Source organism: Brassica rapa, chromosome A05, assembly GCF_000309985.2.
Source record: "Brassica rapa cultivar Chiifu-401-42 chromosome A05, CAAS_Brap_v3.01, whole genome shotgun sequence".
Lineage (NCBI taxonomy): Eukaryota > Viridiplantae > Streptophyta > Magnoliopsida > Brassicales > Brassicaceae > Brassica > Brassica rapa.
The window spans coordinates 23,163,379-23,190,279 of record NC_024799.2 but is presented as its reverse complement, the minus strand read 5'-3'; the positions used below and the strand labels follow the sequence as shown (position 1 = coordinate 23,190,279).

General features: G+C 38.0%; 6 protein-coding genes, 1 long non-coding RNA gene and 1 other non-coding gene across 14 annotated transcripts; 3 read left to right on the top strand and 5 right to left on the bottom strand.

Annotated features, from left to right (window-relative positions):
• Nucleotides 1-20: 20 nt before the first annotated feature.
• On the bottom strand, nucleotides 21-3,801 carry LOC103869936 (protein SPA1-RELATED 3). 3 transcript variants are annotated; one of them, XM_009148017.3, is made up of 7 exons: nucleotides 2,426-3,770; nucleotides 2,194-2,351; nucleotides 1,242-2,124; nucleotides 1,024-1,170; nucleotides 596-907; nucleotides 444-503; nucleotides 21-358 (listed from the first exon to the last, which is right to left on the bottom strand). In XM_009148017.3, the coding sequence occupies exons 1-7, from the start codon at nucleotides 3,080-3,082 to the stop codon at nucleotides 167-169; spliced, it is 2,409 nt and encodes an 802-aa protein (XP_009146265.1). In that variant the 5' UTR covers nucleotides 3,083-3,770; the 3' UTR covers nucleotides 21-166. The 3 variants fall into 3 exon arrangements, with proteins under 3 accessions (XP_009146265.1, XP_033148654.1, XP_018514756.1); XM_033292763.1 differs by having other exon boundaries at nucleotides 2,194-2,362; nucleotides 2,426-2,652; XM_018659240.2 differs by lacking the exons at nucleotides 21-358; nucleotides 444-503 and having other exon boundaries at nucleotides 666-907; nucleotides 1,006-1,170; nucleotides 2,426-3,801.
• A 2,664-nt stretch (nucleotides 3,802-6,465) lies between these two features.
• LOC103869935 (lectin-like protein At3g16530) lies at nucleotides 6,466-7,504 on the bottom strand. The gene has a single exon (XM_009148015.3). The coding sequence runs from the start codon at nucleotides 7,474-7,476 to the stop codon at nucleotides 6,646-6,648; it is 831 nt and encodes a 276-aa protein (XP_009146263.1). The 5' UTR covers nucleotides 7,477-7,504; the 3' UTR covers nucleotides 6,466-6,645.
• A 482-nt stretch (nucleotides 7,505-7,986) lies between these two features.
• On the top strand, nucleotides 7,987-8,058 carry TRNAK-UUU. The gene has a single exon. It is a non-coding gene; the product is annotated as a tRNA-Lys (tRNA).
• A 726-nt stretch (nucleotides 8,059-8,784) lies between these two features.
• Nucleotides 8,785-10,073, top strand: LOC103869932. Of its 2 annotated transcripts, none has more exons than XM_009148012.3 (2): nucleotides 8,785-9,357; nucleotides 9,452-10,073. In XM_009148012.3, exons 1-2 carry the CDS (start codon nucleotides 9,352-9,354, stop codon nucleotides 9,899-9,901), a joined length of 456 nt encoding a protein of 151 aa, XP_009146260.1. In that variant the 5' UTR covers nucleotides 8,785-9,351; the 3' UTR covers nucleotides 9,902-10,073. The 2 variants fall into 2 exon arrangements, with proteins under 2 accessions (XP_009146260.1, XP_009146261.1); XM_009148013.3 differs by having other exon boundaries at nucleotides 8,865-9,353.
• On the bottom strand, nucleotides 9,870-11,759 carry LOC103869934. Its single transcript, XM_009148014.3, has 2 exons — nucleotides 11,436-11,759; nucleotides 9,870-10,563 (listed from the first exon to the last, which is right to left on the bottom strand). The coding sequence occupies exons 1-2, from the start codon at nucleotides 11,710-11,712 to the stop codon at nucleotides 10,001-10,003; spliced, it is 840 nt and encodes a 279-aa protein (XP_009146262.2). The 5' UTR covers nucleotides 11,713-11,759; the 3' UTR covers nucleotides 9,870-10,000.
• Nucleotides 11,760-11,885: 126 nt separating this feature from the next.
• Nucleotides 11,886-12,721, bottom strand: LOC103869931 (metallothionein-like protein 3). The gene is made up of 3 exons (XM_009148011.2): nucleotides 12,464-12,721; nucleotides 12,270-12,317; nucleotides 11,886-12,192 (listed from the first exon to the last, which is right to left on the bottom strand). Exons 1-3 carry the CDS (start codon nucleotides 12,508-12,510, stop codon nucleotides 12,084-12,086), a joined length of 204 nt encoding a protein of 67 aa, XP_009146259.1. The 5' UTR covers nucleotides 12,511-12,721; the 3' UTR covers nucleotides 11,886-12,083.
• A 7,532-nt stretch (nucleotides 12,722-20,253) lies between these two features.
• LOC103869929 lies at nucleotides 20,254-21,931 on the bottom strand. 4 transcript variants are annotated; one of them, XR_633329.1, is made up of 5 exons: nucleotides 21,660-21,931; nucleotides 21,242-21,389; nucleotides 20,970-21,050; nucleotides 20,684-20,806; nucleotides 20,254-20,606 (listed from the first exon to the last, which is right to left on the bottom strand). It is a non-coding gene; the product is annotated as an uncharacterized LOC103869929 (long non-coding RNA). The 4 variants fall into 4 exon arrangements; XR_001958513.1 differs by having other exon boundaries at nucleotides 20,709-20,806; XR_004458590.1 differs by having other exon boundaries at nucleotides 20,970-21,389.
• Nucleotides 21,932-22,934: 1,003 nt separating this feature from the next.
• LOC103869928 (probable ubiquitin-conjugating enzyme E2 25) lies at nucleotides 22,935-26,772 on the top strand. Its single transcript, XM_009148010.3, has 6 exons — nucleotides 22,935-24,051; nucleotides 24,618-24,746; nucleotides 24,824-25,513; nucleotides 25,601-25,664; nucleotides 25,752-26,206; nucleotides 26,306-26,772. The coding sequence occupies exons 1-6, from the start codon at nucleotides 23,992-23,994 to the stop codon at nucleotides 26,558-26,560; spliced, it is 1,653 nt and encodes a 550-aa protein (XP_009146258.1). The 5' UTR covers nucleotides 22,935-23,991; the 3' UTR covers nucleotides 26,561-26,772.
• Nucleotides 26,773-26,901: the final 129 nt, after the last annotated feature.

The window sequence follows — 26,901 nt, the reverse complement described above, 5'->3', positions numbered from 1 at the left end:
ATAGTTATTCTTTCAAAAAACAATGTATAAACATAGTATACAAATACAAAGATTCAATATTTGTATCCTCCCTTTTCTATACACAATCCTATTCTTTTTTGGTAACAATTGTTTTATCCTATAGCACTCCAAACAAAACAGATCTCTTGCCAAGAAGAAACTACCATCATGCCACCATTTCCAGAATCTTGATGTTGCCATTGGAGTTAGCAGCGACTAAGGTAGATGACTGTCCTCGCCAGCAGATGGAAGATATGAACTGTGAGGCATCATCAACTTCTAGACCAGATGTAGAGTCAGTGTTGCTGAACATGTACGACATAACCGGCATTGGGAATGCCTTGTGGAACACGAAAACCTGTAGTGTAACCACAACAAGAAAGAAAGAATCTCAGACAATCAAGTTTAAAGTGACAACTCCTTTTTCTGTATAAACCATTTACCTCGTTAGTCTCTGAGCCTGTAGCTATATACCCATCAGAGACCGATAAGCCGACAAAGTTCTACAAACAAAACCAAGAACATACCATGTGTTCTCAGAAACTGGAGACTTTACGAGAGTATATACAAAGCAGATTTCTGAATAAATGTTTACCTTTAGATTAGTGTGTCCAGCAAATGAATGAAGAGGAGTTTCGTTAACACCAGAGGCAGACATGGATAAGTCCCAAAGCTTCAGCGTGTTATCAGTAGAAGAAGACACAAGAGTAGACGAATCCACAAACTTGACATAACTCACTGTCTTACTATGACCAATCATTGTGCTCAGAGGAATCTTGGGATTCCTAAGATCATAGTAATACACTTTGTGATCTGCAGAACCAAATGCTAAAGACCGGCCAGAGTCTGATGGAAACTGGACACAACATACATTAGCCTTTGTCTTGATGGTTCCAATGGTAGCTCCCTGAAAAAACGTTTTACAAAACCAAAAAAAAACTCTTAAAATCATACATCCTGAGGCTTAACATGTCTGCAAATTTGGAGCAGTTTTCAATAGCCGACATTTCAAATTAGAATTGCCTGATTGATACTCCATAGCTTAACGGTTCCATCATCGCTTCCACTAGCCAGCAAAGTAGGGTCTGCTGATGAAATATCGATGGACCATACTCTCTTCTTGTGCTCCTTCATCTCTGTAACCAACTGGCTTCTTGAAACATCCCATATCTAAAACAACCACAAATGTATATAAATCTTGAAGTTCTTATAACAACAATAAGCAGAATCTAAAGACTAACCTGAACCACGCCTTCAAAGTTACTTGATGCAATCTGACTCTTTATGTAACTGTTCCAACACGCACTGCTCAGCTTTGACCGGCTAGCCAACTCCACAACCGGATAGTGAATGTCCCGGTTATTGTTAACAATTGAGTCACACTCGAAGATCTTGATCTTCTTGTTGACACCAGCAGTGGCGAAAAACTCTCCATCACGGTCAAACGCAAGGGAGCAAACAAGGTTAGAAGAGTTCAACAAGTCTCCTTGTTTTAAATCTGCTTTCACTCTGAGCTTACTGAATGATAAGTACTTGCACAAACCCTCAAGGAAAGGGTCTATCCACCCTCCTTGTCTTGAATCATTTTGGGAAAGATCTTTGGGTGCTGCAGAGTTGCTTACTGAGCTTTTCTCCGAACCTCTTCCGTTTTCGCTGCTTAACTGTGAATGTCTAGTTAACGACTTCCCTGAAGCAGAAGCTTTCAGTTGCCTGCGCCTTGTTAGAAAGTAGACGGTTTCTAGCATCTTGAAGTTTCTCATCAACCTGGAGCTTTCAAGAAACAGGCTCTCCTCATCATTGGTTTCCTCTGGGGGAATCACTTGTCTAAACCGTTTTCTTGAAGCCAATAATGTTGAAGGCTCTTCAGGGAAGCTGAGATCAGAGAATGAGCTTCCCTTTTGCTTCAAAACTAACTGTCTCTTCGCAACTTGCTCTATGTCTGAAGAAAGAAGTGAAACTGTATCCCTCAATCTATAAGCAGACTCCTGCTTTCTCTGTTGAATCATCAACAAGAACTCGAGTAACGACTCTTGTTCCTCGATTTTGTCCCTAAGCTCTATTGCTGCTTCACGTTCTTCCAGATTATCTCTTGGTTCGGTCATAAACTCGCTTTGCAGCAAGTCACTGCACCATTAAAGACAAACTTCTCGTTTAGTTCCATTAAGTAAAAGATGAACAATGCTTAAAACAAACCTCATTGATGGTCGACAGCTTGGCTCTGGATGCAGTAGCCACAAGCAGAAAGAAGCTTCTTTAGGACATTTGAGTAGTATCTGAGGCGGAAGCACACGATGTCTTAAACTAGACATAGTTCTTGACTTCTCTTCTCTTGAAGGCACAGGACAGAACAGCTGCAAAAGGACTAACTTTCATCTAATTACAAGAAAAAACAAACAAAAAAATGTCAAATTTATTCATCACAAACCTCGAAAAGAAGAACACCAAGACGGTAGACATCAGAAGCACAAGTACTCGGAGAACCAAACTCCTCTTCAGGGCTTGTATACCAACTTGTCTCCATCGCTAACACATGTTTCATCGGAAACGGCTGCTTCTTCTCTTCCTCTAGCTTCTCTACTTGCCTCTCCAAGATCTTGTTATAGGATCCAGCGTCCTCTCTTTTCTTATGGCTAACTGGATCGTCCTCCAAGGAATCAGCAGACCCCGAGTCGGAGCAAGAAGCGGACTCAATGAATGAAACATGGTTAAACGAAGACATGACGAAGCAAGAAGGTCTAACGTTATGAACAACAATGCCTTGAGAGTGAGCCACATTCACAATCTCCACGATTTGTCTGAAAACGTGCAAGCACTCAAAGACATCTACAGACCGTTCAGGCTTGTCCAGCCACTGTCTCAAGCTGACATCACCCCATTCCAAGGATCTAACAAAAGGGTCATCAGTCCCTAAAGAACCTTCTTCGAAGGATTTGCGTGTGCTGCTACCAAACACGCTTCTGACATACTCATCAACATGAGATAAAGAAGGCTTCGAGCGAGCAGTGACTCTCTCAGTGTTCCTGTCTGAAACGCCAGAGGTGTTGAAGAACCCTCTAGAGTTGGAGTTTGAAGAGCCTTCCATCGATCATCCGCAAAAGGCTACTAACTAGAAACCACCAATAAGTAGGCAATGAGTTCTCTGGATTCTCAGCTCTAACTGGAACCATGTCGGATTCAGCAGCTCATTGCTTTAAGAACTTAAAGACACTCAGAATGTAAAAAGCCCCTTTGGAGTGATCCCAACCACACAAAAGGAAACCCTTAGGCTAGAAAAGGAAGAACATTCAACCCATTTGAGGAAACCATCCAAAAGATATAAATGCCCAAATAAAAATGCAAACTTTGATCATATATGAAAAAAAAAAAGAGCCAAAAAAAGGAAGGAAGCTTCTGTACCGCAAAGCTAAAGTGAGAGGGAGAAGATAAGAAGGACCTGAGAGAGGCCAACCAACCAGAAATGATCTTTTCGAGATTGAAACAGAACCACACATACAATACAGAACACAGTTTTTATTTCTTCCTCCTGTTTTTAACTTGGAAAAAGCAGAAGCAGCCACACTATACACTCTCTCAGCCTCATAATAAAATCTCGGCCTTTTAGTATAAAAACAAAACAAAAACGACTGCTGAAAGAAACGATTCACTGTCGACGAGTCGTTGTTTAATTTATATTTTAATGGGGATATCTCTCTCTTAGTTCAGGTTTTCTTTCGATTTTGATAATCCTCTCTTTGCACGCAAGCAACGTGGTTGCTCTACGGCCTTACAAATCACCATAACAGAAAAAAAAGGAGAACATTTACTTGAGGGGGAATGTATAAAATATAGGCAAACATTGGGGGTCAAATCTTAAAACTTTTGCTCTGGAATAAAGAAACATTTCTTATGAATAACACACAAAATGACCAGATTCTTTTCAAGAGCAATGAATCTCTCCAAAGACAATAAATAGCTATGAGACCTAAAAAAAAAAGAGACAATAAATAAATGCCTCGGTTTATCACTTTCTTTCTTAAACAATAACACCGTTCCGAACCGGTTTAGCTGTTGGTTTTGTAAAGAGGTTCGAGTTATCGAGGGTCATGACGTTGAATTTAATGGGTGGTATGGTCTGAAAGAGGAACATAACTTCAAAACAGAGTAATGAAACAGGGTCTTGTAAATTTGCATTGTTCGAGAGCAAGACATCGAACTCGAATTGTCAAAGAACAAAAAGAAAACGAATTGCCAGTTTACAGGCGCCAGTTACTAGCTCCAGGCAGAGGCGTGTCTACGGTGTATTGAAAAAGACATTCGTTTTTTAAGGCTCCAAAATTTAAAATAATTTCTAGTCTAGTTGCTTAAACTTATTTCTAAAAAAACTTTCCACGAGACTCGAATAATTCAATTTCTGAATCCATATATTTTTTTCTTATAGGACATAATATAGCATATTTACGTAATAAACTTATTTTTGTAAGTGTTAAACTTATGTATTTGGCAAAAGTGATATATCGAATTAGAAAATTATTTTCTTTATAATTGTATATAAATTTATTTTTAAAGCTTGTCTTAGGCCCCTAAAACTCTTCGTACGACACTGGCTCCAAGGCTTGCTAAGAAATGGACCTACTGTGTTTCAGGGGACGTGGTTTATTTTATTCGTATTTTCTCAATAATTGAATTGGAGTAATATAACTGATCTCGTTATCAATTTATTGTCCCATTTTTTAGTTGAACATTTTTTAAAATTCATATCTCCTGTATAACCCTAAGACATTCCAAGTTTGTAGTCTCTGCGTCGAAAAGCATATTATATATTTAGACGTTTATTTATATTTTATTTCAAATATATGGCTTCAAGCATACATGGTATACAAATACAAAAACGTGTCAAGCTCAATTTGACTAGCCATCAAGAGAGAGGAGAGAAAAGTGAAACCCTCTCTTTAGTCTCTCCTTTCTCCCACCGTAAACTTTAGGTTACCGCCGCTTTATCTGCCCGTTTAGGCGGCCGACGGCACCTCTCGCCGTCGGTTTCCCTCCTCTGTCTACCGGTTTTCATTTCATCGCCTTCGCCTTCTGCTATCTTCTCCTTGTCTCTCCTCCTTGCTTGATGTGTCTGAGTCCGATGAAATCTTCTTCGCCGGATTTAACTGAAATCAAAGGGTCTTTGCTTTCTCCGGACCATCAGCGAGGCAAGACGGGTCTGTGATGGCCTTGGGGGCCCTGGATCTACTGTTAGACGCCGATTGCGCTCGGATCTGGGTCAGATCCGAGATCCGAGATCCGCCAGAAGCTTCGACGTGTCGTGACCGTCCACGCCTCTGCTCCGCCGTCTCGCCCCAGTCGATCTATTCTAGCGGTTAGTTTCTAGGGTTTGCGTAGAGCTCCTCCTCTCTCTGAGTGTAGGGTGGTTGTGAGGCGCACCACCGAGGACCTCTGTTCCTTAGCTCAAAAGGCGGCTTCCATGGTGTTCCTCAGCGAAGGGTTGTCTCCTCTTCCCCGCTCTCATCGTCTTCAAAAGGGTCTTGAGGACTACCCTCGACGTCGACGTCTCTTGCGGATAGGGCTATGCTTTCCTTCGCCTTCAGGTCACCTATTTCAAGGAGTTCCGTGCTCCTTCTGTGCTTCATCTCCCATTCCAAAGCTCCCGATAGATTGCTGTTTTGTAACCTTGCTGTCTTCGCTGCATCTTCTGTGTCGCGCAGCAGAATGAGATCATAACGACCGACTGCGCTCGACCGCGTTCTTCATCTTCAGCGGTGTAGCAAGCAGGTTTACATTCTAGCGAACTTCTGCGTTAGCTTGGGCTTGCTTTGTTGACGTTCTCCTCCTGCGGAGCTCCGGGGCGTGAGCCAGACGCTTCCGTCGATGTCTGGTAGGAGCCACTTCGGTGAGGCTCGATCAATCTCGCCTTCAGGTTATTCTCTTGTTCTCTGTTTTGTTACAGATGAACAAGAAGCGCTTTGGTATGGGAACCCAAAATGTTGTCTTTGTGCTGTAATGTTGTATTAACTTCATGTAAACCATTGTCTGGGTTGCATGATGTTAATTCTGTAGGTTTTTTGGGTTTTTTTTAAACTTTTTGCAACTCCTTAAATCTGATTGGCTGAAAAGCAGCTCTTGATTTCATTAACTTGTAACCGGATCTTCATTATCTTCTTAATGATATTTACCATTTAGCAAAAAGGTATACAAATACAATTCATCCCTAAAAACGCTGTGTTAAAGAACTTTGAGGGTGATATATAGGACGGCTTAAAAACTATATTGGACCTTTGGACAATTTATGTTATATGTATTATAATTAGTTAAGTATAATAATATAGATTCTTGTTGTGAAAAAACAAAAATAAATATGGACCGTTCTTATCATTAAATTTAGATAATTTTAAGATGAACGCATGGCATATGCCATGTTTGCCACTCCCTAGAACCGGTACTATATATATAGGCTTCAAGCAATATCAAGTTATACACAAATTAGTTTAAAAAAAAAAGTTTATTTTATTGTCAATCTCAGAATACAAAAGAACATGAAAATTTGAAAATACAATACAAAGTAAGCCACATATCTGGCTTTTTTATTTGTTTAAAGTTTTAAACTTTAATTATTCACTCGAACGAGCATAAATAAAGCAAGCCGGACTTAACCAAACCGGTTTAGTTGTTCTTGGCGGCATTTTCGAAAGACCAGCTCCAGATATCGTGACGCTCAGCGGCACGTCCCATGGAACCAGCAAAACCGACGTAACTGTTTTGTAGAATAACATCATTGAGCTCTCTCGGACCTTGTATCAAAGGTCTCTTAGGCTTCTTCACGTTCTCAGGCGCGAGCGTAATGGTAATCCTATTGTCTTTGTTTCTAAACTCAATCCAAGCCGTGAACCTCTCTCCACTGCTCAGGTTCACATCTTTGAACGACCAAACCTTCCTCTTCCCGACTCTTGTCTGAACCCAGTAACCAGCTTTCTCCGCTACGTTCGAAGTCATGGAGTTGATGTTGAGCCCGACGTGGTTACCACTTATGTCTTGGAACTCCTTGTTCTGGAAAGTGTCGAACTCAACGGCAAAGAGGTTGTTCTCCGGTTTACCGTTGTTGGTTTTGTTGAGGATTCCGAGGAACCCGCCGCCGGAAGCGCCGGAGTTGTCGACGGTGGGGACGACGATGAAGGCGAGGCCTTGGCCGGAGTTTGGCTTGGTGCGGGGAGTGATGGAGAAAGTGAAAGAGGTCTGGAATGAGTAAGGAGCAGAATCGTTGGAGGGTTTGAATGGGATGGGGTTGATGTAGAGACCTTGACCGTGAGAGAATGGGGTTTCGTCACGGGTCATGGACCAAGCTCCGGATCGGTCTAAACCGTCGGAGGAAGGACCAAGCTCTGCGTCTCCGAGGAAGAACAAGTTGTCTCCATTAAAGGTTTTGAAGTTGAACTTGACGGCAAAGGCTGCTTGAGCTAAGAACAGAGCAAGGAAACAGAGTTTGTGAATCTGCATTGTGTGTTTTTTTGTATGTGACTGAAGTGTGAGAAGATTGATTGATGATGATGAAAGATCTCAGGGTGGTAATGTGTTTATATAAGAGTTTACGTAAGCCATCGAGTTTGATTATTCAAACTTGGAGAAAGCAATGTTCGAAAATGGTCAAATAAATTAAGCCAAGTGGACGTGTTGGTGCGTTACAGAAGCCGCCACTAGGGCCTAGCAGTGATATTGGACCTACTACTAAGATGCCTTTCAATCAATGAACCATCCTTATCATTTTGCTAATTGTAGTAATTGTTTTTTTAGTAATAATTGATTGATTCTATTACGTAGTTTCTTGTCGCCTTTCAATACGAAACATTGTGTGAATTCATGACTCATGTATAAACCTGAGATATTGACATCTCTTGATCATTACTCTTCGCCTGTTTGATTGATGTTTGCTGTGTCTTTTTCCAGTACGTGGATACATGAGTTATTTAGGTGTTATGAAAGTTTAACAAGAAACACTAATCATCCGATGCCGTCTTAGCTCAGTGGTAGAGCGCGTGACTTTTAATCCCGTGGCCGTGGGTTCGATCCCCACAGACGGCGGTGGATGTTTTAACCAAGACACTAGTGTTCCTTCTCCTTTTCGATTCTATGATGAAGGGGAGCTCAACCAAACCTGTGGTTCTGGAAGTTTGTTCGACGTGTCAACCCATGTGGATCAGTGGATGATACCCTTATGAGCTGACCTTTTTGCTGCAGTCCCTTTTCATGTTGTGCATATACAATGCTATAGAAAGGTTTGTCTTCTCTACGATTTTGCTACCTTTTTAAGGAATGATGTAACTTACTATTAGTCCCATGAGAAAAGGGTCTACTTGTGACTGTGTAGATGAAAAGAAAATGGAATTTGAATAAAAAAACTGCAGAGCTTAGCAAAGGAGAATACTCTATTTATCCGAACTTGGCTCTCTTGCTGATAGCATTCCTTCAGGGATCATCAGATCGTCTGTGACGTTAAAATACAAACAGTAAGCTAAGTAGAACAATGCTCTTGACATTAATACCAAAAAAAAGAGAACAATGTTGTAATGTTGAAAGAAAAAAATATCCATAGTTTCTTTTATGTTAAGAAGTCACTATCCTTGATTATGATTTAAATCACATAAATGATATTTTATTGTTTGTTCAAGGATGTTGATTCTAGATTGTTCAAGTTTTACCAGAAAGAGTCATGGATAACGTTTCTCATAAAGTTACGAGTGAAATTATTGACAAAGTATTTGATTATATTGTTTCTTTTGGCAATCTGAAGTATTTTTTTATAACTTTTTTAAAATAATTATTATAATGATAAATCTTCAACATATATCTTTCTATATTTCATAAGATTCATAATAGCTAGGATTTATCTGTATCATATTCTAACAAACAAATTATTTTCAATATGACTATTTTTTTAAAAAAAAATGATCTATTAATTTACAGAATCCATACTCTCTGAAATCAAATCATACATTTATAAAAAAAATATTAATTAATTAGCTGATCAAAAATTGATTAATTCAATTGTCTATCTAGTTATGTTGTATCGCTGGCAATTCTTGAAAAGGAATTAAATTAAAATAATAATCTCCCATTTAAAACCGGAAAGCAATCTTTAAACGGCGGGTTTGAATTTCTCTGTTGAACAGAAAAGAAGCTGCCAAAAAGAAGATCCAAAGTCAATCATCTTCTTTTTGCATCATCACAAAATTAGGGTTTATCGTAAACACAACCCCCCAGAAGCTCCCTAACTGTTGAAGAACCTAATATCTCTGATTCAGACAAATCTCCCTCTCTCTAACAAGACCCGTATCTCTCCTCTACTGATTTTCCGACAAAGCTTAAACCCTTTATATGCAAGTGAAGCGTGTTCCTTTCTGCTCTTCCCTATCTTAAAAAAAAAAGATTCAATTTTTTTTTTTGTCTTATTATTTCGTTTGACTAATCTCCACAGGCTCAAAAAACTCCGATGAATTCACATCTCTTCCGCGTAATCTGCATCCTCCACTCCGTAATCGCGCTCACGAGCGGAACCCTGATGATGTTCTACACAGAGAAAGCCTCCATCTTTGGCCACGGCAGCGACATAGCCAACAAGCTCAAAGGCTCAACGCCTCACGACGAGCTCCTCATCCAGATCTCTCAGTCTTTCTCCGGTTTGCTTCTCTTTGCGATCGGTTTGGTGCTTTTCATGGTGTCGTTTGTCAAAGACAGAGACTTTCATAGCTTCTTCGCCGGAGGGTCTGTGATTCTCTATGTGCTTATGGCGTTATGGAGAGTTATGTTTGAGTGGAAGATTGAAGATCTCGCCTTTGAGTGTCCCAAGCAAGCTCTTGGTGATATTGCTTTGGCTGTCTCTTGGGTTTTCTTCCTTGTTTATAATTGGAGAGAGAAGTATGATTGATTGATGTTTTTTTCTTTTGTGGGCTTTGATACAAAGTGGTTAGTGAAATCTTTTAGATCAAAACCATTGTTGGTTTCATAGTTTTTTTTTTTCAGAAGATCAAAAGTGTGAAAAGTTGGATTCTGTATTCGTCTTTGTAAATAATTTGTTGTGAAACTTCCATTCTCCAACTCTCTCCTCTGCCTCGCTGTTTAGACTATAGCTTCCAGCCTCAGACCGGATGATTGAGAAAGTATTAAAAGGTGAAGCAGAGAAGCCTTTCCCTAATGCTTTCACATAAGCTTCTTTGAGAGTCCATAGCTTTATAAACTCCTTACTCTCAGCTTCCATGTCTGCTATACTTGACAGAAACTTGACTTCTTGAGACGAGTAAAACCTCTTTGCAAGTGATATCACATTGTGTCTCAGCTTCCTTGTCTTGTCTTCAACGTCAATACCAACCGGAACGTTTACTGTTACTCCACAGGCTATCAATGAATCCGTGTGTGAGATGTTGAGCTTCAGTTTAGGATAATTAGTAGTAGTATCAACCTCCCAATCTACTTCAGGCTTTCCGTGTTTTAGAAGAGATTCGCTCTTCACTTCATTTGGTAATATGTACCAGAGATGAGTTTGCATCCGAGATGGAAGTTGCAGAGGAACAAGGGAAGAAAACATCACACCTAGGCCTGGGCAAATAAACCGAATCCGATAACCCGAACCGAATCCGATCCGATAAAAATGAATCCGAACCGATCCGAACCCGATGTAAATACCGAATGGATCTTGTTTTGTGGTATTTTGGGTTATGGGTATTATCCGAACCGAACCCGAATCTAAATGGATATCCGATAGAACCCGAAACATTTAAAACCTCGAAAAGATCTTATACCAAACATGATCTCAATTCCTAATATGTATCCAAAATACACTAAGAAATATTGAACATCTAAAATACTTATCTATTACATGAAGGTTGATGGTTCTATTACATGAATGTTGGTGGTTCTATTGCATGAAGGTTGATGGTTAAAGTTGGCCGTTGAATCTTTAAGTATTTAGATTTAGATTTTGTTTTCGTTAAACAATGTTTCTCATTTCATGAGAACTTGGTTTTCGTTTTATGCTTTTATTTATTTGGTTTTCTTTTTATCAGTAAATATGTTTACTTTTCGTTTGATTTTGAATGATCAAGGTTGATGTTCCTTATTTTTGAATCGATTTTACTTAACTTTTGGTTACAAAATAGGTACAAATCAGATATTTTAAAATTGAAGAACCGATTTTACTCATGTTTTAGTTCTAAAATAGGTAAAAATCAGGTACTTTTAAACCGAAAAATCGATTGGGACCCGAACCCGAAAGTATATTGGGTTGTGCCGGTTCTTTGAAGATTTACTAACCCCGACCCGAACCCGATAGAACCCGAACCGGTCCCGAACCGAACTTTCATATAATCCGAATGGGGCTGATTTTGATAAACCCGAAAAACCGAAACCCGAATGGATAAAACCGAAACCCGATTGAGACCCCGAATGCCCAGGCCTAATCACACCGATTCTCATACGAGATGGTGTCACCAGACTCACCACCACCTTAGCCGCCGCATCCCCGCCATTAATGGGATGACCTTTTCTTCGCTGTGATCGCTCTTGAAACTTATATAATCGGCCTGGCCCATTTAGACCAAGAACATGGGTCCATAACTCAGTTTGATGCTTGTGTGTGTGCCTTGTCATGTAAATATTTTTGTGAAGAAGGGAGAGATACGTTACTAATAGATCAATGTGATGTATAAGAGGAAAAAGGCTAAAACCATTACATGACATCATAGAGACAAGAGAAGTTGTAATAGCTCATACACGAGCCAACCTCAATTTTTGTTCATAAATGCCCAAGATGCCATCTCTACTCTTAAATATTTATGGAGCTTTTTAGTAATGAACTGATAATCAAGTCACCAAACCTTTTAAAATGAAAAGATTATTTGGGATGGAGGCAAGACAACTGAAACTAATATGTAGATAATATGATGTATTAGAGGATAAGGGACCATAAAACCATTACATCACACACCATGCTAGAGAGTAATAAGAGACATGAGCTCAATAGATGAACTCACATCAACTTTTATTCATATTACATTTAGGAGGAAAAGAAAAGAGAAATGGCCCCTTTTAAAATGTGTATGTAGGAGCTTTTTTTAATTGGGGCAGCAAGTGCAGTTGACGCAGCTGCAGCTAGAGCCACACTTGCATTGGCACCCGTTCTCTTCTGCACCATTAACTTCCATGATCATGGCTTCCTTGTAGCTGCAACACAAAATTAAAATCATCATCAACATAACCATCACCAAAAGTCCATAACCTTAACTTTCATCTACAATTACCTCTCCTGAGTCTCGACGATGTCCAAGGTGTAGCTGGTTCCCTTCTTACTGAAGTTCAAAGAAATAGAAAACATATGTCAATCATTTATCTAGAGTTCTAGACCATAATAACAAAACATAAGATAACACAAAATATTAAAACAAATATTGAGAGTTTTCTACTTTCGAGACGTGAAGAAAGAGAGAAAACTTACACGCACTGGGTCTTGTCAGCACAGTCGCAGTTTCCGCACGAAGACATGATTTGATCTTGAAAAAGGCTTGAAAGGTTTTTGAGTTCTTTTCTTGTGTGTGTTTTGTTGTTTTGCTTTGTGATTATAGAGCTTTGGTTGCTATGTGATTTATAGATGGATAGAGAGTGGAGAATCTATGCCAGTTATGGTGAAAGCAGAATCTTTATGGGTTACGGAGAAGAGAAGCCTTTCTTTGCCAACCTCTCGTGTCCATTTCACTCTTTTCCCCACTATATATATTCCATTATTCCTCCATTTTTTAATTTAACATATTTGGAATTGTAGGCACCAAATTTACTAGATAGGCAAATTTGATATGTAAAGCAAAAAATTTACAAATAACATGAATAAAAATATAATAATATAATACCAAAGTTGAAAAAGAACTAGGTTGAAGCAGAGTCGAGATTAGATCTCTTTCCTTAATCCTTTAAACGCCCGTAGTGTGCCGGTTTGATACGTTTAAGAATCCCAGGATACAACTGCCTATATCTTCAGTCTCACAGCACTTGAGAACCAAAGCCTGTCGAACCTATTTCTATGTTATACTCTCAGACACAAAACAAAAGAAGTAGGAGAAAGTGGTTTTGTTTGTATTGGATGTATATGATGAGAATGAGAAGAGCATGACCTTTATATAGAATATAAAGTCTAACGTGTGCTACTGCGAGCACTAAATGGAGATGGTGGTTTTTGATTCCTTCATAATGACTATTAAGAGGTGATTGATTTTCATATGTTACGAAAATAAATTCACAAAATCAACTTGACATTGGTCAAAGATTTAGTCAAGTAGTAATGAAGAGCCTTGGTCAAAAACGTGAGAATCATTCTCTACACCAAGAGATAATATGCTTGTATTATTTATTTAAATAATTAGCAAATGAATTTGGGCTAACAAGATTAATCTTATTTGATTAATTCCAAAACTTGATCCAGCCCAAATATCTCTTTTTATAATACACCAAAGTGTCTATAAAGTTTTTTTATAACTTTGTTATAACTTCTCCATTTTAAACACAAGAGGTTTCTTACCTCACAATTCTAATATAGATATTTTACAAATAATCTATTTTAGACTTTCATTTCTCATTCAAACGAACTTCGTTTTTGATATATGATTACACTATACCATAGTGCTCATAACAATGAATCCTACGATTCCACAATCCGGTCATTTCGACAATCAAATTGCTCGAAAAATTTACCGGAATATTGGCCATAGCCATTTGTCCAAAAAACAGTTCCAACAATCCCCCACATGAATAGAAATGACTCTAGACACTAGACGACTCGATAGACTTGACAGACTTGACTACCTAGACAAGACTCGACAAGACTCAAAAAGACTCGATAAAAACAACTATTGAGAGTATAAACAAAAAATCCACTGCATGATGAGTTGGTAGCAATTTTTCAGCCTTGAACCAGTCATTGTTAATAACTATCGGATTTACTCGGCCAGGAGGTGGCCATGATGTCTTGAACCTCCCGGGCTTTGGTGTAAACCTAGACAATAGCCAAAACACAGCTTCATTTTTTCATAGATTAGGTTCTCTATTGTGTTCATTTTGGCCGTGAACAGTCCTGGTAATCATGAGTGAACTTGGAGAATATAGCCTTTCCTTCATTCTCCTAGAAACGGCCCCATTTCACACTCACAAGGTGATTTGCCATTAACTTTGTTTAGAGGAGTATCATGTACTACTCCATTCATATCTCAAAGCTATGGACACAAATCATTAAAAGCTAATGCTTATCCTGTATTCCTTACATGTAGCACTGTTTAATCATCATAGGAACTGGGTATAGACCGAAGTCTTACAGTGCTTTGGGCAGACTTAGTTTCACTTAGTTGTCTCCTTGAACCTATTTCTTGGGATCTCCAGTCAGTTAGGTAGAGTTACCGCGAAACCTCATCTTAATTCACAGGCGACCCATTCCTTTTGATGATATAACAATTTGATCTCATGACACACCTATAATAAAAGGATCCTAGGTTGTCATCATAGTGAACATAATCTCTTGATATTAGTCGAGATCAATTGTTGGAAGCAGCCCATAACTTTTAAGTACATAACTTAATACTATAGTTATAGCTTTTCAGTATTTATTTAACTGAATTACTTGTGTGGTAAGATTTACTCACCCCCACATTTTCTGAATTAACTTAGAAATTATATTTTCCAAGTCTCATATTTTGAACATATTTTAAAGCACACAAATATAGTGATTTAATTCAAAATGTTCGTTTTCTCTCCAAGAGAGGTCGATGGGGGTTTTTCTTTTTCTTTATACATTTGTTTTTTTTTTCATACACAATGTTTTTCCATGAACAAACAATTGTAGAAAAAATTCAATCAAATAAGAAAAAACTGCATTATTCTTTATTGAATTGAAATGGAAAAAACAAATGAAAAACATCCCTTACATATTTTTAAGGTAGGACTGTCTTAACACACATTTTGACAAGTCCACCTTGAACAAACCCCTTTCCCAAGTAAACCCCATGTTTCTTGAGTACAACCTTATCAGAATCAAAGGTTATAGCAAATCCAGCTTTGCTCAAAAGTGAACCGGAAATCAGATTCTTCCGCATATCTGGTACATGCTTCACATTCTTAAGAGTTATCTCTTTTCCTGAGGTCATCTGAAGCTTCACTTCACCTTTGCCTTCAATCTTGGACGAGCCAGTGTTACCCATTAAGAGTCGCTCCTCACCATTGCATTTTTGATAAGTGGAAAACATGTCCTTATCAATGCACACATGAATGGTGGCACCTGTGTCATACCACCAAGTTCTTGGGTTGTCCTCAACATTGTTGACTTCAGTGACCACAGCACACATGTCATCTTCAGTCAAATTAGCTTGAGACTTCCCCTTGTCATAGCTTGGACCAGCCTTGCTCCGGCAAACATGAGCTTTATGGCCCACCTTGCCACACTTGCGACAAGTTCCAGTGAACTTCACATGTTCCATTGGCTTCTTAAAGCTTGTGGTGCTTTTTGGAGGAACTTTTCCTTTCCCCTTATTCTTGTGCTCAGCCAAGTTTACATCATTCTTGCGAATGAGAACAGCATCGGCTTCACGGTTTCTGGATTCAACTCGCAGCTTGACAATCAAGTCCTCGAGGGAAATTGCCTTACGCTTATGTGTGAGATAGTTCTTGAAGTCCAACCAACTAGGAGGGAGCTTCTCAATGAAGGAATTGACCGTGAAAATTTCACAAATCGACATCCCTTCAGCCGCTATCTCATGCGTAATCAATTGGAAGGCTTCAACTTGTTCCATGATGGGTTTTGAATCCACCATTTTGAAGTTGTGAAATTTTGCCGTAGCATATTTCTGACAGCCAGCATCCTCGGACTTGTATTTCTTTGCCAAAGCAGTCCAAAGCTGCTTGGAAGTTTTCACCTCACAGTATACAGCGTACAGCGGGTCAATCAAGCGGCTTAAAATCCAACCTTTGCACACAAAGTCCGAATGGTTCCACGAATCCACACTGGCAAAAACCATGGGATCTGTGTTTCCAGATGGAAGAATGGGTGGATCTTCTTTGAGACACTTATCCAAATTCAAATTGGTCAAAAAGAATTGCATCTTTTGATGCCAAGTTTTGAACCCATTCCCACCGAACTTTTCGGGCAACAGTCCTACGCTTGCAGCGCCAGGTACTGATTGGTTTCCATGTGGAAGACCACTTCCAAACTGAGTTTGGAGCATCGACTCACTTGAACCATTTCCACCACCAACGGTTGCAGCATCGATCGCACTTTTGTTTTGCCCATCGATCGAAGTTTGGTTGTCGTTAGTCATATTGAATTCAAATCTGTTTACAAAAACAAAATGAATTAATATACTAATTTTAAAACCAATAAATAGAAGTTCAGTTGCAATATATAAATTATGAGAATAAATATATTAATAGTAGATCAGTATTAAAACTGAAACGGTACTATCCGGTAAATGCAAAGACAATATTAAAACATAATCAGTTACGAGAATCAAGCGACATTAACGTTTATCAATATTCTTTCTAATAAATAGAAAACGTTATAAAAAATATTAAAATGAATCTAGCAATTATCAACCGGATTGAAACAAATTTACTAGTCAAACTAATCAAGCTCACTAACGTTAAAAACAATTGAATATTTAAATCATATTTCCATATTTTAACGAGTAGCAGCAGGTCAACAGATTCGATTATAAATTCAAATAAACCGTATACATCAATTCGACAAGAACGGTAAGAAATTCCCTATTATTAATCAAACCATGATTCTAAACCGATGCAGTTTTAATTTAATTAAAGAACAAATCGATTTCTGTTTTTTTTTTTCCTTCTTTCCAAAAAACCTTAACCAAAATAAAGATTGAAGGTAAATAGGAAGAAAAAAAAAATTATATAATCCCGCAGACGAGACTAAAAAGTTCGTGCAAGGAAAATAATGAATCTAACAAATCTGCTTAACCAATAAACATAAACAATATGAACTATTGAACAAGTCAACTAAACGATTACCAACCAAATCATTTTCTATAGATGAACTATTATCTAATGAAAATTTGTTTGAAATAACAGCAGCAGACGTAATAAATCAATACGGTAACAGAACGAATGCATGAGCAAATTAACTAAAACATTAGAATCACGAGCGGAGAACAATAAACGAATCAAATTCTGCAGAAAATAATATTAAGAATATAATATGCAAAACGCTCATGTCCTGCAAAACAGAGTTGTTAAATCAAAGCATATCCAAAGCGTTAAGCTTTCTCCACGGCACCGTTAAATGTAATTGCTTCACAATCAAATATTTCATTAGCGCAACAAGGCAATATGAAATTTTAAAGGATTAAGACTGTAGGCACCAAATTTACTAGATAGGCAAATTTGATATGTAAAGCAAAAAATTTACAAATAACATGAATAAAAATATAATAATATAATACCAAAGTTGAAAAAGAACTAGGTTGAAGCAGAGTCGAGATTAGATCTCTTTCCTTAATCCTTTAAACGCCCGTAGTGTGCCGGTTTGATACGTTTAAGAATCCCAGGATACAACTGCCTATATCTTCAGTCTCACAGCACTTGAGAACCAAAGCCTGTCGAACCTATTTCTATGTTATACTCTCAGACACAAAACAAAAGAAGTAGGAGAAAGTGGTTTTGTTTGTATTGGATGTATATGATGAGAATGAGAAGAGCATGACCTTTATATAGAATATAAAGTCTAACGTGTGCTACTGCGAGCACTAAATGGAGATGGTGGTTTTTGATTCCTTCATAATGACTATTAAGAGGTGATTGATTTTCATATGTTACGAAAATAAATTCACAAAATCAACTTGACATTGGTCAAAGATTTAGTCAAGTAGTAATGAAGAGCCTTGGTCAAAAACGTGAGAATCATTCTCTACACCAAGAGATAATATGCTTGTATTATTTATTTAAATAATTAGCAAATGAATTTGGGCTAACAAGATTAATCTTATTTGATTAATTCCAAAACTTGATCCAGCCCAAATATCTCTTTTTATAATACACCAAAGTGTCTATAAAGTTTTTTTATAACTTTGTTATAACTTCTCCATTTTAAACACAAGAGGTTTCTTACCTCACAATTCTAATATAGATATTTTACAAATAATCTATTTTAGACTTTCATTTCTCATTCAAACGAACTTCGTTTTTGATATATGATTACACTATACCATAGTGCTCATAACAATGAATCCTACGATTCCACAATCCGGTCATTTCGACAATCAAATTGCTCGAAAAATTTACCGGAATATTGGCCATAGCCATTTGTCCAAAAAACAGTTCCAACAGGAATAATGGATTAGCAAATAATCAAACTAAAATATTTCAGTCTTACTGTATGTTGCTGTAGAGAATCTAGTGCTTCACTGCATGAATTGGAAGTTGGAACGAGTAAATGATATGAGAAGTTAAAGATATTGCGATATACACGGGATATAACTGATTACTTTCTACTTCCTATGATCACGGAATGTAAATAGATACTCCCAAGATACATGTGTAATTGTATAGATTTATACTTATCCTCTAAAATTGTTGATCGTGGCCCTTTTTATTATCATGTAAACGAGCCACGAGTCAACACTTTTATACTAGGCTCGTTTAGTCCGCAGGCTTCAACCCCATTTTAATATTTCTAGCTTCAACTAGTTAGTTGACCGAGCTGGCGAATGAAAAGGTAATCAAATCAGTACTTCAGTAAGTCGTGGTTGAATGTTAAAGGGTTTTACTATTTGATTTGTAATGTATAAAGGAACACATCCAGCTATCAAACATTGTTTTTTAATACAATAATTTAGCTTGCGTTGTAGAACAGCTACATGAATTCATCAGCTACTTAGTTGGAGTCCAAGTTAATCAGTATCGTCTAGTTGAAATATTCGAAAAAGAAAGATTCCAAAAGGATATGTGTATGGTTTGAAAGTGGTGCTCATGAGTAGAGATGGCAAAATGGAGGCTTGTCCGCGGGCCTGGTCCGTAAAGACCCGATGCAGGGCGGGATTGGGCACAGATTTTACTGTCCGTTTGTTAGCGGGTCTGGCAGGTTATACCCACAATTGTATTGGGCCAAAGCGGGTTAGGCCAAAGCGGATGCGGGACAATTGAGTGGCCCGCTTGAATTTTTTCATTTCGTCTCTTTGGTAACATCGACAAGAGCTTAGAGTAAACCGAAGATGATGATGGCGATTCTCATTTCCTCCACTGGTGACCTAAACTCATTTACTTCAGTTGTGCCTCTTCCAGTTCGTTTTAAATCAAGGAATCATCTTTTCTCTTCAAGCTTTGCAATGTTGACCAGAACTCGTTCACTTTCTTTGTAACTCATCGTAGGGAAAAGGGGTTTTTTTTTTTTGAAGTGAGTGTGAGTGGAGACAAGAAATTGTACACAAAACTTGTTTTTTTTATTGTTATTTTTCTGGAAACTTAATCATCATTCTCTCGAATGTGAGTTGTCTAAACATTCTTTTTATATACACAAAACTTGAATTTACTTAGTGATCTTTTTTTCGTCTCTTTGGTAATTTTTTTTAAACTTGTATACATATATATATATATATATATATATATATATATATATATATATATATCAACAAAATTGTAGTAGGACAAATTGCTGTTTCTGGAAAACACCAATGGGTACATTGTCTTATGCTACAAACGAGAGCTGGGACAATATTTGTAACTTAATAGATTTGATCAACCTGATAACTCATTGATGTCTCTTCTTCTTTCTGGTTCACAGGATTGGTCAAGCTTTGAAGATATGGGCCCGCGGGCCGACCCGCATACCCACTGCTATAGTGCGGGTCGGGATTGGTAATAGGGTTCAGGGCCCGTGTCCCGCAGCGGTACGATCCGCAAAGACCCAACTGAAAATGGTACCACAGCGGGGCGGGACAAATGGATTGCGGATGAGCCCAATTGTCATCTCTACTCATGAGTGTTCTATATACCTTTTCCCCAAATTCAACTTTCCCCAACAGTACCTAAATACAATCATTAGAGGTCGATTTATCTAATGATACATGAACAATAAGATAGTTTAAGAGTTTTCTTTTAAAGGTAAAACAAGATTAGAAATTCCAACTGGATTTGAAAAGCACATTAGACCATCTCATATTTATTTGTGATCCAAAAGAAGAACCTCCGCTATTCCTATTAGGTTAGAGCATGATTATCCTAAAGCCCCTTAGAGCATAATTATCCTAAAGCCCCTTCTTGGGTCTCTTAATATTTTTTTAATACTTTTAAGTAGTTAAAGTGAGATTAAGAGACATAACTAAGAGACTCCTACAATTAGCACCTCCAATGCAAGTCTCTTATTTTTGGGGTTTTTAAAAACATTATAAACAACAACAAAACTCTAGACATTAGAAAGATAAGCAATGCAGACACACTACCATCATACCCTTCTAGAGAATTTTAGGAGGGCTACTGCTACTGCAAAGTTAATGCAAGAGATGATGACATCAACACTGAACCTTCACTCCCTTCCAACTAAAGGAAGCATCAAGTGCACGAGAGGCCACGGCTTCAATCCCTGAACCTTCACTCTGAGAAAAAAAAAAAGTTATCACGTCAACCACAGGTAAAGGTTATGTTCTACATGAGCCTTTATTGAAAGCTCTACGGTTGGAGTTCAGTTGAAAATAAACCTTCAAAGTTCTTCATCTTTGGAGCTGAGATAGGGTAACCCAATATGCTTGTAGACGTATCTATTTTGCTCACATCAACAAGAACTCTAGGCCTAAACCTGAACATCAAAGCACACAGGTAGTCACTAGGTGTTGTTATAGTTGTCACCCACTAAACCAAAAAATGAAAGGATAACTGATATTACATGATTATAGTGAAAGCTTGTAAGTAGTAGATATGATCTAAGAAACAGTTACAATCCTGCTGAGATAAGAACTCACATTGGATAAAAGGCAATGACATTTACAAGGTAAACAATGTCTCTTCCAGCCTCTGATTTCCGATGACATTTGAAAGCATATCTGAGAACAAGTTTAAATATATCAATCTTTGGAATAGAGAAAAAGAAAAAAAAAACTAGCAACTCTGGATGTTGCCAACAACCAAATAAAGCAATATATGAACACATCTCGTCTGATGTTGACATGCCTTCCTGCTGTTGCCACAACCAAACGGTTTCCAACAAGAGACAGAGAGTAAACACGTGCTTTACCGTGCTGTGAGCTGCGGAAAAGGGACAGCCCTGATCTTGCTACCGTTCTGTTGCCTGCACTGAGCAAGCTAAGGGAGATTGCAACAGAGGAGCAACTCGGTTCCCCGTTCCCCAATATCTTCTTCCTCTCAGGTTGGTTTATTAGAACCTGTAATTACAGAACTATACTTTGGTTCATGAATCTTCTTTTTTTCAATCATTTTATTTGCTATGTAAACAGTGGATGCATTGAGAAATTCCTATTGATCCCATACCTTCAAGAAGAAGGCGACAAGACAATGAGAAGCCAAAAAAAACTATCAACTAGTCTTGCCTACAAACGAGAAACAATCTGAATCCCAAACTAAGAGAACGGTCTATTCAAAGAATCGAACTTTCACAAACAAGAGAGCATAAAGTGAGAATATTTTTTTGTTACCAGGATAAGATGGTGCCGGTTGTGTGGCGACGGCGCAAACAGAGAGTCTAGAGAACTGACATGTGGGATCAGATCGGCGACGGCGCAAACAGAGAGGCGGAAGGAGATGAAATCCGGCGACGACCAGAGCCACTGACATTGGCTGTAGACATGTTCGTCTCGAGAGAGAAGGGGACGCAGTTTGACAGACACGTGTCTCATAAGAGACGTGTCTTAGAGCATGTTTATTGCTAGCAACCTTTAGTGTTGCTTAAGTGGTTGTTAATGAATTTTTAAGTATTAAAATTTAGCTAAGAGATAATCTTAAGAAACACTTAATTGTAGGGGTTTATTGGTAGTTGCTTGACTTAAGGTGCTTAACAATAAAAATTGAGATACTACAAGTGTGATGAGAATTGAAATTATGAGTGATGAAAATTGATATTATGAGTGCAAGAGAACATGAGAATGATAGAACGTTTACAAGAGAGAGATACTACAAGTGTGATCTCTAGTTATATAACTCTCCACTCTCAACTCGTGACCTCTCCACTCTCTTGAGAAATAATACAACACTCAGAAAATATAATTAGCAATGATTCATCCAATTAGCAATGATTCATCCAATTAGCAATCTACACAGAGCCACCGATCGGGAAAAATCTCGCCTTTCGCCTCGGAGAGGAAAGAACCAGAGAGAGATCTCGCCGTGTTCCTTCGTGGAGGAGAGCAACAGATACAGGGGACGTCGTTCGCCTTCGACGACGACAGCAAACGAGAGAGACGCCGCCGTTTCAACGAACAGAGCCACCGATCGCAAGAGATATCGCCTTTCGCCACAGAGAGAAAGAGAGAGAGAGAGAGAGAGAAAGAAAAGAAGAAACGCGACGGAAGCCAACGACACCTCTCCTCAAGCCAATTCCTTAGCGACACGTGCTCGTTTAGGGACGACGCTTCCCGTGCTTAATTAAGCAACGTCTGTTCGTTTTTTTTTCTTTTTTCTTTTTTTTTAAATTGTAATTAACCTTAAGCAACAGCCTTAAGCTACTGCATTAAACCTGCTCTTAAGTGCCCTAATTAAGAGACGTTTGTTCAGTTAATGCATAATTTTCTTTTTCTTTAAATCCTAAAAATACTAAATACCCACCTTAAGATACCCCGATAATCCTGCTCTTATGAGATCCTTCATAAATGGGCCTCATCGTTTCTGATCGTCGTTAGATTATCAATAAAATAAAAGTAATATATTCAGGCTCAACTCCTTTTCAAAAGCCCAATAAAAATCTTAGTTTTTTGAATTTTCTTTTTTCTTTTCAAAGAAATCATAAATTAGTTTTAATCAAAATTTGCTTGACAAAAAAAAAGTTTTTATCAAAATTTAGTTTTACCTTTTTCTGATCAGTGAAATCTATTCCAAATTTATTATAATTATTATTTAAGAGATGTTATGATCTAAATACACATAAATTCAATTTAAACTTAGAAAATGACATGACATACAAACATTAATATTTTTAATTAATAGTATATTATATCATTTATCACAACTTTCTATTAGTGGTTTTATCAATTAAGATTATTTAATGGTTTTATTATTTTTGAAAAATGAAATTAATGATACTAGTATTTATCTTACTTCTTTTCTAAAACTAAAATAAGTATATACTTTATAACTTTAAAAATAATGATCCGATAAATTAGTTTATTTTCATGTATCTAGAAGACTAGAGCTCTAGATTATGATTTCTTTCCAAAATATTTACTACTATTAAATCTTCTCATTTGATTTGCTATGATTAATAATAGTGATTATTCTGTTATTGGACCAAAAAGTTGGAAAACAGTAGAAGAGTTCCTGTCCGTTGGATTTACCCAAAGCTTCTCTTTTTTTCCTTACATCCCACGACCGTAAATTCATAGCCTTGGTCCAAGTCATCAACCGTGTAACCGTGTTGTGTTGTGTAATCTCGGTTCATTTCCACTACTACACAAGAGACTACTATCCCATAACCGTCGTCATTATCACTGTTAATATCGCCACGTCATTATAAAATAATATTATAACCGTCCGGTAAAAACTGGGCCCCATCTTCGTAGACTTTACAGATTGACTTGTTGAAAAATAAAAAACGTACAATAAATAAGCAATTAAAAAAGGCTTTTAATTAGGTCTTTTTTTAATTAAGATTGGCAAGTGTTGAGAGAGCAAATCCGACTTGTGTTGGTATATAATACGGCGCCAAGGTAAAAACTCTTTTTTTTTCTCTCTGATCGCTTTCTTCTTCACTAAGTTCGAGGATAATTCTCTCTCGTTTTCCGTTTTTTCTTCTCGAGGCAAGTTCAATTGTGTTCAATGGAGCCCGAGATCGCTCATCCTGTTGCTTCGTGCTCGATAACTCTAACGCCGAACAAGGTGAATGCTTTTATCAAATTGAATTTTCACCGATTTATCTGGGTTGTCTTGACAGTAAAATCTGTTTTAACCGTGTTACCCCCAAATTCACTCACATGCCCAAACAAGTTGAATTGATTTGGGTTATTGTCTATTCTCTCTCTGGGTGACGTGCGATCATCATCGCCTTAGGGTTTTCTAAAGTGATCACGAGGATTGGTTCTGATCGTTGATTTTGAGGGTTTTGTTTTGAAGGATCGTGTTTTGTCGTTTTCTTGTTCTGATCACTTATAAGTAACCGTAATTCACTTCTGTGAAGTTTATTAAGTTGTTGTTATGCAATGTGACACTTGTGTTCGGTTCTAACTTCTAAGATCCCTTCTCTGTTCGCTTTTTTTTTTCATATGCATAGTTAGTGGTCCATACTCGTATGTATTGTAAAGCTTGAGCTTCTTTTTTTCTTTTACTTGGTATATTTTTTTTGCTCAACTTTTACTTGGTAATTTCTGTGTGGTTAATGTTCATACTCATTTAAATATTATGTTATCTTACTAGAGATTCTTCGTGGATAATTCATTATCTTGTAGGCACCAACTTCAGATGCTAATGGTGTGGAGGAGCAATATGAAATGCAAAACGGTGGTGGTGTTGTTGATAATAAGAACAAAGGGAAGGCTATACAATTGGAATCACCATCTGACGATGAGCAGCTTGAGGTAAGTTGTTTTTGATTCTTTTCCATGTTATTAATTAATGTGCTAACTCCTAAATGCTGACATTGTTTAAACTTTAGGGATCTGCTAGCGATTCTTATGACGCAACGAATAACAATGGATCCACTCCACTGTCAGATAGTTTGCTAGACCCTGACTCTTTGGTATATGAAGACGACGATGACTATTCTGATCATTATGCCTATGAGATAGAGGATGAGATCGAGGATGATCATGCAGATGATTACGTCTCCGAGTATCAAGCCCTTTTTGATGCCAAGGAGAAGGAAATCCCAGCTGGTGTGGAGGTGGCCATGGATTGGCTTCCAAGTTCGGAAACTGCTAAACCAAGTGGAAGCAGCAGCAGCAGCAGCAGCTCCAAGAAAGCAACAACAGGAAGTGGAATCTATTTAACTCCAAACAATGCTTACGCATTGCCACAAAAAATCCATGGTTTCCATTACTCTGGACCAGCTTTGAAGTATTCTTCCACTCATCTTGGGCCTAAGACTGATCCTGGTACCGTGATGGAGGCTCCAGCTCCAGCTTCTTCTGGTTTATCGCTTCAGATGTCCAAAAAAAATCCAGGATATTTGGGTTTTGCTAGCACTCGGCCTCACGTGGAAGAGGTTATCTCAGCTCCAAGTACTTACACAGTTAAGAGAAACGTGGAGGATTATCTTGGCAAGTATTTGTTTTTCAAGAAGTTTGACATTGTGGAAGATCTTGTGGACCACCATTATGCTGCCAAGGGAACAGCTTCCAAACAGGTTGCAATAAGTTAACTATTATTCTTGAGAATGTTTTTTTTTTAATTTCAAGAACTGAGTCTTATTACGTTGTCCTACTTTCTTCAGCATTCAAAGGAATGGACCAAAAGGATCCAAGAAGAGTGGAAAATTCTTGAGAAGGATTTGCCAGGTTAGTGTATTAATATACACACTATATTATAGTTCTTGATGTTAGCAACTTCCTTACATTGTCTCTTTTTGTTTCTTACTACAACAGAGCAGACGATATTTGTGAGAGCGTATGAGTCGAGGATGGATCTTTTGAGGGCTGTAATTGTTGGAGCCGATGGAACTCCCTACCATGACGGTCTCTTCTTTTTCGATATCTTCTTCCCTGATACATACCCTTCTGGCCCACCGATGGTTCATTACCACTCGGGTGGGCTAAGAATCAACCCGAATCTGTACAATAGTGGGAAAGTGTGTCTGAGTCTTCTCGGGACTTGGAGTGGTGTCCAGACGGAGAAGTGGATCCCCAACGAGTCTACAATGCTGCAGGTTCTTGTCTCAATCCAAGGACTAATCTTGAACCAAAAGCCTTTCTTCAACGAACCTGGGTACGAGAGACTGGCGGGTTCTCCATCCGGGGAGGGCCAATCTAATGCTTACAGCGAGAAGATATTCTTACTTTCTCTCAAGACGATGGTTTACAACATGAGGAGACCACCCAAGGTAAACAACAAAACCTAAAACCTCATCCATTTACATTATTTTGAAACAACAAAACTTGAGATTAATTGTTCTGGTGGGTTTTGAATTTCAATATGTCAGTATTTTAAAGACTTCGCGTATGGGCATTTCCTCAGCTCTGCGCACGACGTGTTGAAAGCGTGTAATGCTTATAGAAACGGAGCTCCAGTGGCGTCTTTGGTGAGGGGAAATGTTAAAGGAGGGGAAGAGAGTAGCGAGAGATGCTCGGAGTCGTTCAAGAAAGATGTGGGTGTCTTTGTGGACACGCTTTTATTGAAGGAGTTCATTCTTCTAGGCGTCCTTGGTCTCGAACCGGAAGAAAATGAAGAAGACTAACCCTCTGAGATTAGCAGACCTAATAGAGTGTAGTTTCTTCAAATTGAACTTCATTGCTTCCTTCTCTTCTTATTTAAAAAAAAAAAAAAAAATTTCTTGACATTAATCTCTCTGAAGAACAGAAGAGGACTTGGTTGATCCTCTTTTTTTTTTCACTTAAATATGACATTAGTCCTCTCATTTGTACAGTTTTGCCTTGCTCAGAGTTTTCAGAGCTAGCTTGAGTTTAAAAAGTTAACTATAGAAGGTTTTTTATACTAGACACGTGTATGTTCACGTGGTAGTATACGCAAATAATTTTCTGGATCAGCTTCATCAGACCCATACACGTGTACTCTAAC